Source organism: Argopecten irradians, chromosome 1 (genome assembly GCF_041381155.1).
Source record: "Argopecten irradians isolate NY chromosome 1, Ai_NY, whole genome shotgun sequence".
Lineage (NCBI taxonomy): Eukaryota > Metazoa > Mollusca > Bivalvia > Pectinida > Pectinidae > Argopecten > Argopecten irradians.
In genome coordinates, this window is record NC_091134.1 from 34,344,027 (window position 1) to 34,360,302 (window position 16,276).

A 16,276-nucleotide genomic window follows, 5' to 3' on the forward strand; every position below is an offset into this window, starting at 1 on the left:
GCTGCTAATTATTATTGTGAAGATTATAAGCATAGAAAATATTACACATTATTCATTAAAAAAACAAAGATCAAATTATAGATGCTATGTTATCAAATCTTTTGACAAAATCCACACGATATACAAGTTTTTAGCTATTAGCTATATAGGTTGTATCATTCAAGTCATCAAAGGAGAATTTTTATTACATTTTGATGGTCAATTAACTATTAAAACTTGTTCTACCCTGAACATTTATAATGGATAGTTCTATCCTTTGAATTAGAAGGGTTTAAATGTGTCTATAGGGGTGAATGAGTTTACCAAAGTAGGCTTGGAACTTGGAATATGTACAAGCGCAATTACAGGTCAGCTCTCAGCCTCTTGGTTAGTGAGAAGAAGATTTTAGCACATTTGACCCTTGTGATATTCAATACTTAGATAGGCCTAAAACTCATACTAAGCAGTAAAATGAAGGACTGATAATCTAAAAGATTTAGCATTTTACTTAGTCAATATTGAACAGTCTTACTTTAATTCCACTGAATAGATATGTTGGTATTCTGCTTGGTTAAATGATAAAGAAATGGAATATATTTTATCTGCAAAAGAAGTTCTACCAAGGAGATTTCAATTTTGAGATCAGATACTCTCAATTTCCATCTTGTATATTTGTATTTGCATTTCCATGAATCATTATGCCAATTAAAGAAAGGAGATTTTTTGTGACATAAGAATATCATCAAAAGATAAGAAAATTATCACTATCATTACCTGTAAAAAATGAGAGTAAAACTGTCAAGCTTAATAAACACCACAATAAAATTTGAACGTTTTAGAAATACGTTTTTACATCATAAAATATACATCAATGAAATTTCAGTATGAAATAGGTATGAAGCTGAAAGAATCTGCAAGGAATGGCGGTTTTCAATAATAAACTATTTGAACTATTTCCACTTTGCAAAAAGCTTTCATTCTTCAACTTTGAAAGATAGAAAACATTTGCCATCCAGACCATACAAGACAGCTTTGGAGGTTTTGAGAAATGGTACACAGTCGCATTACCAATCAAGAAGGTGACCTATTTCCACTTCAAAGCCACTGAAATATGCAGTTAGGTCGTTTTTGACACCTCATATGTACCATACCGGGGTACCAGCTGTTTAAGAAAGTCCCCATAATGGGAGGGAGGCCATAGATTCCAATACAGGTGGCGCCACCTGTCACAGATCTATTATCCAATCAGATTGGAACAAACATATTGCACTGGCAGTGATGAAACTCACATGTTCCATTTCCTCATTATCTGGGCCTGATTAATGATAATGGGATGGCTGCCAATTGTTTCTCTCACCAGCTCGGGGATCTTCCCATCGAAACATTTATCAAAACTATAGGGAAAAGAAAACTACTTCTTGGTGGCACACATAAAGCCTCTGACACACAAAAGAAATATCCTCAAAAAACAATAAGATATCGGTATGACTTGACACATAGCTGGCCCATCCCGGGAGATTACGGGTCACAGAAGGACCGGCACAGCAGTCACATTTCACCATGCCTACGATAATGTCCAAAAACAACTGTCTGCAGACATTTATTAATGACAGAATTATAGCAAATGTTCTTTGACATTAACTAATAGTGAACCCTTCCTTATCTTGACCATCTGAAGAAATCTGATAAGAAAATAGACAGAGCAGCTACAGTATGTACCAATGACATATGTCTCTGGTATATTGTACAGCTTGCCACTGTTTTCTTATTTTCTTTCTAATCTGTCATAATAACAGGTTTTGCTAATTTCGAAACAAGCAATCGTGATGTTTGTTTCCTGTTACATATCTATGCATTTCATGTGGAGAAATCTTGTTTATACTCAAACCACACCATATGATATTTTTACCTTTGTTACCTTTCCTGACCTTTGGTGCTCCTGACTTTCCTTAACCTTTGACCTTCACTAACTATTGGTAACTTTGGCCTTACCTTTGGCCTTACCTTTACAATATGTACCCCTGAGCCTTTGACCTTTTCAAACTTTTAATTGGTGCCTCTTACCTTTCCTTATCTTTATTAACTCTGACCTTCTATGACCCTTGTTACCTCTGAACTTCCCTCACCTTTTGTGATCTTTAGTAACTCTGACCTTCTATGACCCTTGTTACCTCTGAACTTCCCTCACCTTTTGTGATCTTTAGTAACTCTGACCTTCCATGACCCTTGTTACCTCTGAACTTCCCTTACCTTTTGTGATCTTTAGTAACTCTGACCTTCCATGACCCTTGTTACCTTTGAACTTCCTTCACCTTTTGTGATATTTATTAAATCTGACATTCCATGACCTTGTTACCTCTGAACTTCCCTTACCTTTCCTGATCTTTATTAAATCTGACCTTCCATGACCCTTGTTACCTCTGAACTTCCCTTACCTTTCGTGATCTTTAGTAACTCTAACATTCCATGACCTTGTTACCTCTGAACTTCCCTCACCTTTCGTGATCTTTAGTAACTCTAACATTCCATGACCTTGTTACCTCTGAACTTCCCTTACCTTTCCTGATCTTTATTAAATCTGACCTTCCATCCTTGTTACTTCTGAACTTCTCTAACCTTTCGTGATCTTTAGTAACTCTAACATTCCATGACCTTGTTACCTCTGAACCTTCCTTAACATTCCATGACCCTTGTTACCTCTGAACTTCTCTAACTTCTGATCTAGTTACCTGTCTTTTAAGGTCCCTCCTATCTTTCATATAACCTTTGGTATCACTGACCTTTCTTGACCTTTGGCACCTCCTACCTTTTTTATCATTTCGCACTGCTATACTTTCCCTTATAATAACCTTAGAATCCCCCTCCAACCAACCACAAATAACAATAATCTAAATTGAAAGTAGGAATTTAACATTTGCATTTATAATCCTTTAAATTTTATGATTTCGTAAATAACTTACATTAAAGCCACTTAACACCAAAATACCGGACATTAATTCTCTCAAACAGGTGTATATGTAATATTAAATATTTACTATAGCTGAAGGACATGATTCTATGATACAAGAAACTAATCCCCTCTGACGGGCGATTCCATCCACCATCAGCCGCGTCGAGTGTTGATTGATCACACTTAAAAATCATCCACTTTTCATTGCAGTGCTTAAAAGCATTTAGAGAATTGTAACTTTTTAGAAATTTTGTTTATCTGGTTTTTACCATGGCACAGTCTAGTCGGAACCGTTATAAAAAGCCAACATTTGTACAGTATAGTCTGCACATGCATAATGTCAGCGTTTAAAAGCTCGGAAGCACTATAGACGTCATCCCTAATTACAGTCGAAGTTTTACACAGGTTAAATTTACTTGGTGCTGCTAACCTTATACATGTACTTTAAAATATTCAACTGCAGTTTGCTTATAAATTCTAACATTCCGGTTATTGGAGTTATTGCAAATTAAAAAGACAATTTTCGAAAGTAAACAAGCCCAAAATTCCAATATTGTATTGTCATTTGGACCATTTTAATTGCAGCTCATGTGATCTGGTAAATCAAGCTACCACAGCTTGCATGGTTGGAGTAAATTTAATTTGGGGCCGAGGAATAGTTCTTGAAATTAACAATGTCTTTTAGTCCTATATGTTAGTGACATCATGCTTTAAACATCATTACCATGAGGATAACTGGTTTGATTGTAGTCTGCTTCGTGTCATGTCGTTTGAGGAGGATCTCTCCTGTATGCATCATGCATGTATTGGGTGAGTGTGTGCTTGAGTTTTGGGAGACTGTGGTATAACCATGGTGTGTCTCCTTGTGACAGTGGAACTCTTCCTTAATTTATAGTGTCATCTCAACGAAACACACTGCCAAACCATAACTAGAAAAGAATAAGTCACAGCAGTTGCATGTCATCGTGTCATCACTCAGTTATTTATATGTATCTGTCATGTAAACAAGAAAACAATACTGTTACATAATGATAAGTGCCTGGCATTTAATATAGTCATTAGGACTAATTGGCAGTAACACAGTACGATCGCTGACAGAGTGATGTAACATTATAGACATGTATATACACAGGCTCGACTACAGGACAGTAAATCTTATTGCTGACACGGATACGTAATCACCTGATAATTAGATACAGGTTAATTAGTAAAAAACTCATTAGTATTATCTACTAGTATTCCATCTGACTTCAGTATTGCATCTTTTCTTCAACAACTCATTAGGAAAGTTATAATATCTCATCCAAACCATAATTCGTATCAGGTTTTACAATCATCTATAATGAACCAATGTTGCTGAAATTGTTTTTTTTTTTTTTTTTTTTTTAAATTTGCACCAAATGACAATGAATTTCAACCAATAATGCCAAAACTTAACTCCTGAACACCTGAAGATACATTTAGGATCTTCTAAATCAAAGACTAGATCACTTCATTGTGAAATTTTAGGGGTGAATTGAATTAAAGTTATACATATATTTAGCAATGAAGCCATTACCAGCACATTGTGATGACAAATTTCAGGCAGACGGACAGAAAGACAAAGATAAATACTATTGAGCAATACTATTATGGGTCACAATGGCCAAGTGATTTTAAAACATGTCCTGACTTAATCATAGCAAGCCTTCCACCACCAGGTCACAAGTTCGAATCCAAGGTTGGTGGTTTTTCTCTGGGTACTCCAGCTTTCCTGCACTTCCTAAATCTAGCACATCCTTAAATGACCCTAGTTGTTAATAGGATATGTTAAAACCTATCAAATCAAACCAAAAGTTACATCATACACTATATTATTAAATCTGATTTAACTCCAAAGTGCCAGGAAGCAGCAACTGTTTTTTTTTAAATTGACATGTTCTTAACTGAAATTTTGTTGCAATAACTTATACCAAATTGAAAAAAAAGTCTAAATATAACCACAATCAGTTACCCATGCAGTCTGCGATAGTGAAGGCCACTTACTGGCATATCCAAGAAAGTTAATGTCACTCATAGTTTCCATTTAAATTCGAGTTAAATTCCATATGACTAGATATATATTTTACTATGATTTTATGGCTTTTTTAATGGCAAACTTGCCTGATCAATACTCTATCTATGCAAGCCTACTGCCTTCGGTATTCCCGCAAGTCGTCCGTTGGCGTACTAGTTTCCAAAAAGAAATTTAGTTTCGTAATGTTTTAAACCCTTATCTTAATCGTTTCAGAATAAAAAATGTTGTTCTAATCAGACAGAAAAACTTAGATTATAGATGAAAATGACAAAGCAAATCGGAAATATACTAGTTGTTACTGTGTAATGTTAATTTGACAATTTGTTTTTAAATTTGAAATTTCCACAAACAAATGTTATTAGCTATTGATATCATCGTAAAAAAGTCAGTTATATAAGCCTAAGTTAATATGAATGTTGTAATCTCGGAAGTAAATCAGAAATATGCCAATAATCGCCAAGTAAACTTAAATTAAAATCATCATTTCTGAAGGTTTTTCAGATCCCATGTATGATAACATGATAAGATCCCCTGGAGTCTACAAGCCATGGCAGACGTGTAGGGACAGCTATACAGACAATTCTCTGATAATCTGACATTGAATGATGTATTCAGGGTCTCAACCAATAATGCGGAATCACCAACATTTATTTCCTTGTAGCAATAGTGTTATGGACGGGTACTAATCGAAACATTTCGTATTAATGTTTTTATGAAATATCTGGTAGTTACAACTTACTTCGGGGAATTTTCACTATCCTCAAGGCAAGAGGAGGGAGATATGTGTGTATTATGCACACTTAACCCAATTCTACTATAATGGACCCATTTCTGCTCGCCACACAACCTGCTGAAACATTAACACTCCTACCCACTCTTCAAACTTTACAGGTATTGCTCCTATTCTTTTAACTTCCCAAAGTTTGTTTTAACTCCTTGTTTCTCAATTTTTTATGCCAACTTTTCCTTTTTTCTATCTTTCACATCCTCATTTTGTGTCCTTTTATTTGTTCTTCTCTTCTTCCCTTATTACTCTTATACTTCTATACCCTCAATTAACACACAAGATCTTTCTCCAATTTCAGGATTTTGGGGAACGGGAGGGGCAGAGTTTGAGGTAGCTGATTGGTTAGGAAGCTAGAAAATTTCTTCCTTTGCTGGTTCATTGGACTTAATGCCACCACTATAGTGGACTCCGTCTCAAAGAGGGTTGTGACTTTGTGACATACGGTAAAACTGAATTGGTAATTTTTTCTCAAGGAACTCCAAATTTCCTCTGCTACCAAAACCTAGTAGGTCCTGTAACTGTTGATAATACATAAAACACATCTTAACCAGATCAAATCTCTTATTCTTTACGAGTCCTCAATATCTACTTCTTTAAGTTATTCCCCAGCCCCCATGCAGTGCTCCATGCTTACATAGAAGCCAAAAATAACGGCCAAGTGGTTATAAGGTGTTCCATTATAACCACTGAAGTCCTCCACTGCTAGGTTTACAAATAACATGTATGTACATGAGGCAGTGGTTTTTCCCAGGGAACTCTAGGTTTTCTCTGACCCCTAAACCTGGCACATCCTTAAATGATGCTGGCTGTTAATTCATTATGTAGGACGTTAATCAAGAACAAACAAACAAACAAACATTCTCCATACATTTTTCGACTTGACTATATACCATGTGACCAGCAGCTTTCATCGTCTCGCCAGCTTACATAACGGTAGCTACATACCAGTCAGTCTGACTGTGTGGCAGGTCTATAAAGAAATGTTCCGAGAACTACCAACATTCTCCTGGTAATGAGCGTTTGACAAATGGATAGTGTCACTGCACACCTGCACAATACATTCACTTGGCCAGGTATTTCAAACGCAAAAATTATTACCTCATTAAAACACCACAGGTAAAAAAAAAAATAAGAAAATTTGTATGAAACATCACCAGAATTAACCAAATAGAAAGAATGGGACGGATGCTGAATTTGCCTTTGATCTTCAAAAACTAATAGAAACTGTTACTTCTCGTTAGTAATATATATTAATGGGTAAATGTATGTATTGTGATTTGGTGTGGGATGGGTGAGTGCATTTATAGGTTGGACTGTTAATCACAGAAGAGTATAGGAATTCAAATATTTGTTGCAAAATATTCTTCCATCTAATTAGAGTTGTTTTTTTACATATCTGAAGTAATTTAATACTTATTTGCCAAAATGTTTCTATAATGTGTATAAGTAGTAATAGACTTAAATATGAGACCCACTGCATAGATATGTCTCGATATATTACCTAAAACCTCTGGGTCGCATACAAGTTTGAATCCCTATGGGGCAGCTGCCTGGTACTTTTTCTCTGAGTACTCCGGTTTTCCTCCATCATCAAACCTGACATATAGTTTCTTTATTCTATTACTTTTGAAAATTACTTTGTCGTTTACTTTTACCAATATTCATTGTAAAAGGTCGAAATTTGGTATTTAATGCCCGTCAGTTTTCTCAGTTCTAAGTGCCTGGGCGTTTATTGGGTCAAATATGCTAATCTTTGTTTAGGCTACAGTTTCATTGTAAACTTGTAATTACTACCAAGCAAAATGATATCCTTATAAAATCAATGCTTGGTACGTGAGTTTGAAAACTTCCTGCTTTTACTATAGCATTCAACGATCCTGAGAAAATCCAAATACTCCCTTCAAAGATGACAATGAAAATTTCAAAATGTGGCCATGATGTCACATTGTGTCAAACATGGATCTGGAAGAGGGGGAAAGGTTGCATACTTCCAAGGTAACAATAGCCATTTACTAAAACTCCAATCCTTAAATATCCTCATTTATCATAAGCTGTTTTTGTAGTTTCCACAAAGCATTTACAAATTGCCATATGCTAAGCTGTTAGCTGACTGCCAAGAGGGCTGTCTTTTGCTGAAATGTTCTATATGCACAAACATGCAAAAAATATCCATGCAAGGAAAAAAGAAGGATTTTCTAATAAAACTTTTGTGCGTAATGATAATGCTGTCACTGAGTGATGAACGAAAGTCTATTCATGGTATTAATACAGGTAATTATTGTGAAATAGAAAAAGGCCCACGTGTGCCATCAACCGTAGCATTCCGGTCAGATCTTATCAATAGCAGCTTGAATCCAATGCATTCAAAAATATTTCATATTAAACTCACCGGAGATTACTGTGAAAGAAAATCCGTGCGACAAAGACACAAAATATACCCATAATTCATTCTCGGGTGACAAGTTTGTTCTCACAATATGATCTTCTTTCTCTTAAAATATGACAGACTCCAAAGCCGGTCTTGAACCGGGTGATACGATACCCAGAACCGCAGTTAATAGGGTGTTACTGTCGTATGCAATTTGACCCCTCTGAAAATTTATCATATCAACAAAGAATTGCCATGGCAGATTTAATAAATTATTTTATTGCAGACTTTGCTTCCATAACATATTTCGTGACTGAATCAAATGAGCAGGCGTGCAAGATTTTTATTTTTTTTTCTGATCAGCTATTGTGAAAGAAAAAGTGAAGATTTCTGTTAAAGGTGTATTATTGATACTTTCTGGTGCGTTATAGAAAATAATACATATAGACAGTGCAATTAGTACAGATATACGCAATTAGTACAGATATACACAATTAGTACAAATATACACAATTAGTACAGATATACGCAATTAGTACAGATATACACATTAGTACAGATATACACAATTAGTACAGATATACACAATTAGTACAGATATACACAATTAGTACAGATATACACAATTAGTACAGATATACACAGATATACACAATTAGTACAGATATACACAATTAGTACAGATATACACAATTAGTACAGATATACACAATTAGTACAGATATACACAATTAGTACAGATATACACAATTAGTACAGATATACGCAATTAGTACAGATATACACAATTAGTACAGATATACACAATTAGTACAGATATACACAATTAGTACAGATATACACAATTAGTACAGATATACGCAATTAGTACAGATATACACAATTAGTACAGATATACACAATTAGTACAGATATACACCAATTAGTACAGATATACACAATTAGTACAGATATACACAATTAGTACAGATATACACAATTAGTACAGATATACACAATTAGTACAGATATACACAATTAGTACAGATATACACAATTAGTACAGATATACACAATTAGTACAGATATACACAATTAGTACAGATATACACAATTAGTACAGATATACACAATTAGTACAGATATACACAATTAGTACAGATATACACAATTAGTACAGATATACGCAATTAGTACAGATATACACAATTAGTACAGATATACACAATTAGTACAGATATACACAATTAGTACAGATATACACAATTAGTACAGATATACGCAATTAGTACAGATATACGCAACTAGTACAGATATACGCAATTAGTACAGATATACGCAATTAGTACAGATATACGCAATTAGTACAGATATACACAATTAGTACAGATATACACAATTAGTACAGATATACACAATTAGTACAGATATACACAATTAGTACAGATATACACAATTAGTACAGATATACACATTAGTACAGATATACACAATTAGTACAGATATACACAATTAGCACAATTAGTACAGATATACACAATTAGTACAGATATACACAATTAGTACAGATATACGCAATTAGTACAGATATACACAATTAGTACAGATATACACAATTAGTACAGATATACACAATTAGTACAGATATACACAATTAGTACAGATATACACAATTAGTACAGATATACACAATTAGTACAGATATACACAATTAGTACAGATATACCAATAGTACAGATATACACAATTAGTACAGATATACACAATTAGTACAGATATACACAATTAGTACAGATATACACAATTAGTACAGATATACACAATTAGTACAGATATACAAATAGTACAGATATACACAATTAGTACAGATATACACAATTAGTACAGATATACACAATTAGTACAGATATACACAATTAGTACAGATATACACAATTAGTACAGATATACACAATTAGTACAGATATACCAATTAGTACAGATATACACAATTAGTACAGATATACGCAATTAGTACAGATATACACAATTAGTACAGATATACACAATTAGTACAGATATACACAATTAGTACAGATATACAATTAGTACAGAATTAGTACAGATATACACAATTAGTACAGATATACACAATTAGTACAGATATACACAATTAGTACAGATATACACAATTAGTACAGATATACACAATTAGTACAGATATACACAATTAGTACAGATATACACAATTAGTACAGATATACACAATTAGTACAGATATACACAATTAGTACAGATATACACAATTAGTACAGATATACACAATTAGTACAGATATACACAATTAGTACAGATATACACAATTAGTACAGATATACACAATTAGTACAGATATACACAATTAGTACAGATATACGCAATTAGTACAGATATACACAATTAGTACAGATATACACAATTAGTACAGATATACGCAATTAGTACAGATATACACAATTAGTACAGATATACACAATTAGTACAGATATACACAATTAGTACAGATATACACAATTAGTACAGATATACGCAATACATGACATAACTTGTAGAACTTTCAGTGCTGATGAATTCATTTATTTATTTGTTTATATACTGATTTCAATAGCTCATGTCTCATTTAAGAACATTCCAAGTTCTGGTACATATGGTATATAGTATTAATTGAGATTCCAAAAGAAATACAAATCTTCTGGCATTTCCTTGCAACCATTACTAGTATAAAGCTCTAATACTGATGACACGATAGCAATTGATAATATGTCAGACACCTAAACTACTTTACAATTAAAACCCCTAAATACTAATAGTACAGTATAATGCGTTGCTTTTCTTTCGGTTTTAGTTTTAGGTCCTATTAACAGCTAAGGTCTTATAAAGATGTGCCAGGTTTGATGAAAAACCACTGAACAGTGATCAGTATCCCGCAACTACCCTACATGGGATTCGAACTGGCAACCCAGAGGTGGAGGACTTGTGGTAATATGTCGGAACATCTTAATCTCCCAACCACCGTGGCCCTTTAATGTGCTGCATTGTCCATTATAAGTTCATGACCCACAGAAACACAAAAGTATCATCCCCACACAAATAACCAGCTTATAATATGGTAAATTGGCGCCAATGCTCAATTAAGTCTTTCTTATAGTCATAGAAATAGACCCCCAAAGTTTTTTGACATCACCAAGTTTTAGGTCAAGCCCACGATCAACAATTAACCTCTTAAGTCTTGCAGTTTCTAAAACATATGACAAGCTTTGTTAATCTGTCAATAACACAAAGAATAAGAAAATACAGTAATGAGTTGACCCAATACAACCCGGTGAATACCCCAGGACAAACTTTACACAGTATAAGTGTTCTCAGGCCTCATCACTGTCTTAACAAATATTGTCATTACAATGTAGGTTGGGCACTCCATTAGAAAATATTTACGTTCCATTCGACACAAGTCCCCAGCACAAAAGAGTGTTTGCGTAACATACCACACAACTTGCACGGTAATTACCCATGAAACCCCTTTCAATACATCAACGTAAATGTATGGTTTGAAGTAATAGCGGAATCAGTAGAGAACGTTCTACTAGAATTATTCCATGGGTTTTTAAAACGAAATGGTAATTGTGAGTGTTTAAACCCTATACAAATGCGACAATACAATATTATACAAGTCGCTGTAGTACTTGTTATGCTTGCTCATGACTATTAGGGAAATCTTGAAAGTTACTCTGTTGTGATTTCTTAAATTGCCGCGACTTACTGTCTCCGAGGCCTTCATTAAAGAAAATACAAGTTTTGTTCCGAAGTCTCATTACATTCAAAGTTACTGTACATTACGCATACAAATACTCAAGTTAGAATACTCCCAAATCAAAATTAATTCAATTTCTACATTTTTCCTTGTTGACGATAGAAGTATCAATTTAGATGCCATAGAGGTCCAAATTGATTTCTTATACAGACATTCCAACCAATTTGTTGGTTTTCACTTCAGTATGAGTTTATTTTATATTGAACTGAATTTATTCGAGGAGATTAATAAAACTCACATCATTAATCTGTTTATTATAACTACATACAGGGTCAGTGTATGTTCATATAGAAGACGTCTATGTATCTAAAGCCATTGAAATTATTTGTGAGAATTCCAAGACTGAACAAAACCATTTTCTAGAAGTTTCTACAGTCTGAATAAAAACAGGTCTTTCCAACAGCACATGGGAAAGTATGCATGGATTGTAAAATTGCTTTCTCCGACTTAAAGAGAAAAATGCACAAGAAAATAGATATCATTCTGACTCGGAGTGAGAATGTGTTACATACCTGGTATATCACATTCAAGACAATGTATTTAACGATTTCACTCCTAATTAAGTTTACAAGTATCATTATCTGTATATAAATATATATTTCCATAAACTTACCACATTTGCCATGTAGACAGCTAGAAGACCCCTCCTGAAATGAGAAAATAAAATGTTTAATGGAGAAAGAAAATTATTTTCATACATCGTTCATATATTTTATTGAAAATAATTATTAACCCGATTAATTAATAGCAAGATATATAAATAATAATTGTAGTTAATTGATTGAAATTCACTTTTTTTCCCTTTTTCTTCTTTAAATATTTTTTTTTGTCTAATATATAAAAGAAACATTGTCATTAAATTGCAATCAGTATTCTCTAAATTCACAAAATGGTCATCTTTTATTTCCATCTGACCTGATTTAATCAATGGTATCTGGTATTTACAGGCTCTTTGGCTAGAAACCTCATACAGAATTTGACCCCGAATTGGCCGTCTGCCACTCTAGTGACAGGATCAATGTGACAAATGACCTGACATTACCTCCCCTGACAACTTCAATTTGGTCTACCTACTAATTAGCTCCTCACATTCCTATCACAAACATAAAACATGGAGCAGAGCAAGTGGAAATAACAACACAACAAAGAAAGATAACTCATTTACAGAAAATTGTAAAAATTAAATAAAAAGTGATTTTTTATTGCATAACAACCATTAGAATGTTAGTAATCTGACAGATTATGATGGTGATATTTCATGTAAGGGCCATGTACTCTGTAATGATATAAGCATTATCAAAGTGTCTTTCATCATATGCCATTCGTAGGGCCTATCTCTCAACTATCTTTCCTCAATATAAATCGAAGCTACAATAGATTTGACAGTCGGCAGTCAAGTGTTTACATAGTCATTCAAGCCAGCCAGTGTTTTTTGTAAAGAGGTAACCGGGAATAGATTGTATCTATTTTGTTAACCCCCAAATCTTGACAGGTATTGGGTATCCAAGTGTGTATGCCACAAGCACCTCCTATCCATTGTACTCAATAAGTACGGTGTCATAAGTCCGCCTTTCTGACTTTTGACAAGCATCGGTTTACATAGATAATAACACAGTAACGCCAATCTCGTGTCAATTTTGCTGAACCATAAAATGAATTTATGGCCATTATACACTTCGGTAAAAAAGAAATTTCTCACTTTTTCTGACCCCACAAGAATGACTGATACACGTATGACCATTCTGAAATCTGTTAGCTGATATCTACATAGTAGCTTAATATACGTTAGGCGATACTTAAACGACACCAAATTATTATCTCGTAAACTATGTACCTGTGTGCCAACAACAGTTTTAGAACTATACATAGCCGTAAGAATTTAAATATGGCTGGCATTTAAATATGCTGATTTTAAATGAATCCCAGCGAGCATCTGACTAACTTTACACAAACAATGACTTTCTGATGTTGGACAAAGTGAACAGCAGAAATCATTGCTTCAGTTAGTTACACGGGCTGCCTGCAGAGATCCTAATAGCTTAGGCTACATCTCTGTATCCGAGCCTTGTTGCCGTCACAGCGGGTAATCCCGAGACATTTTCACCGGTGAAACAGACACCAACATTGAGGCTCGTGTGCGATTTAATTTATACCTGTTTGGGAAACACAGGTGCTTAAGGGATGACTACGGACTCAGGACCAGGATCTTCTCTATCAAACCAAAGGAATAGCTATTTCTGGTCTAATTAAGTGGGTTAAACTGGCTAAAGACGTAAATGAATTGTTTATGCAAATCAGACAAGATGCGAATCAGAATTTAATCATTTGTTACAATTTTTTTTTTTTTTTTTTGTACAGAGAGCAAACAAACATGTTTGTTTCACAACCGTGATGGTATCTGAAAGCGACCACTCTGTATTGAGAAGTTAAATTGTACAAAGTTTGGGACCCAGCTCGGTAAAACTATCAAGTTGATTTACTACAGGAAGACAAAATGGCCCCCTTGACAACATAATGTTTATCCTCTGAAATTGATAGACTCATTTCCGATAATTTTCCCAAACGGTCTCAAAGTTCGCTTTTTTCCTGTTAGACACAATCAATAGTGTGCAGTATTGTAGGTCTTGCGGACCCGAGTGTTTCATTTGTAACAAGACTCTCCGCTGATTGTTCGGGTCCCTTCAATGACGTTCTCAAATCCTTGTCATCTACATATAGATGCAGTGCTCATGAATATCAAAGTAATTAGCTGAATAATCCGTTGTTACCATTTAACCTAGTCTTGGTTCGCGTTTATTTTTTTTTATTATGTTACAGAAAACATTCCGTGGCATGACACAATAGAAGGACTGGAGAATTGACCCCGCAAGCTATTATTGTGACGCAGACAAACCCACGTCAGCTTCCTCATCGGGTATCAAATAATTATCAGAGGCAAAACATTATCAGAAAATCACAGATATTACATCATATGCTATCTAATTGGGGATTAGTTTGGGGATATTTGATACTATGTTGATCAAATCGTACAATTAACAGCGCAAATCAAAACATTTATTGGAAACGTCTGCATGTTTACAACAAAGCAATATTTAAAGATTACAAGAATATTTTAAAAGAGCAAAATAAAACTGAGGTCATTGTAAAAGAAAATAATGTATTATAAATGCATGCAATTTGTAATGGGCATTTTATGACCCAATTTCATTTTTCAATTTTTTTAATTTCTTAATGAAAACATTACTAATTTATAGGTTAAAAAGGGTAAAAATCTGATTATGACCGTTTCATTATTATTTTTCATTAAGAAACTGAAAGCTAACTACAGCTAACTACTAGCCTTTTTATTTCATAAAATGACCTACAGCTAATAAATATAACTAAGTGTGTATTAATTAAAAACTTGTCAAAGTACATAGGCTAGGAGGTGTATAGCCAATTATCAAGCTGAATTAATTATTTCCTGTTTTCTGAAGAAGGTGGGGGTAAAATAACCTCATGTAGGTGAATAAAACACATTTTTCTTGCTTTTTTATACAAATTATACTCGCAATTAAAACTTTCCTTCTTACATAAGCCGGCATGACAAGTGTATAATTTATCTAATCCTTCCATGCTTCATTGTCAAGTAAAATTTTAATTAGACTAAGTCGAGAATGCAGGCATTCAGGTGAACTTCACTTGGAATGAAAGCTAAATTTAGAAAAGACTTTATCATAAAACTCCCGCTGATTTGTTTGGTGTCTTTCTTAACTTTTCCTCCCTGTCCAATTATCCTCCGTGCCACAGCTTCAAACCCTGGTATGAAAAGCATATTGTGATGAATTGTAAGAGCTTAGTTGCCCTGCCTCAGTGGATAAGTACGATCTTTTATGCTGTCGCGATTTTTAATTTCCCTCCATAATTAGGTAGGAAGATCTCTCCACTACCACTGGCAGCTGTAATTACACGTTTGTAAATCATTTTTATCATTATATCGGATTAGGAGTCAAATAAAAGTGTTGATCTGTCGCATGAAATTTTAAACTTCCATACCATTATTATAGGAATCAGACAAGCTTTATCCAAATGATTTGTTTTTTTTATTCAGAAAGTTATGAAAAGATTTTATAGATATGAGCAAAAATTTTATTTATTTAACTGGATAATAACTTTTTTCCATCAATAAGCAGCTATTGCGACAAAAATATTTTCTTTACAGAATAATCTCGAAATTAATTGGATATTTAAGCCGACTTTTTCTGAAATATGAATCATCTTAATTTTTTTTCCGCTGCAAATTAACAAAATATTTTGTTGAAAAATTTTATCCACAAAAGCCAATGTTT

The 16,276-nt window shown here is 33.8% G+C and overlaps 1 protein-coding gene across 2 annotated transcripts in view; it reads right to left on the bottom strand.

Moving 5' to 3' along the window:
* LOC138325102 (transmembrane protein 135-like) overlaps positions 1 to 16,276 on the bottom strand; it is a 214,829-nt gene that overhangs the window by 165,816 nt on the left and 32,737 nt on the right. For both annotated transcript variants that reach the window (XM_069270533.1, XM_069270541.1), the window contains exon 4: positions 12,562 to 12,595. In XM_069270533.1, coding sequence (XP_069126634.1) covers positions 12,562 to 12,595 — 34 coding nt within the window. The remainder of the gene's footprint in view (positions 1 to 12,561; positions 12,596 to 16,276) is intronic.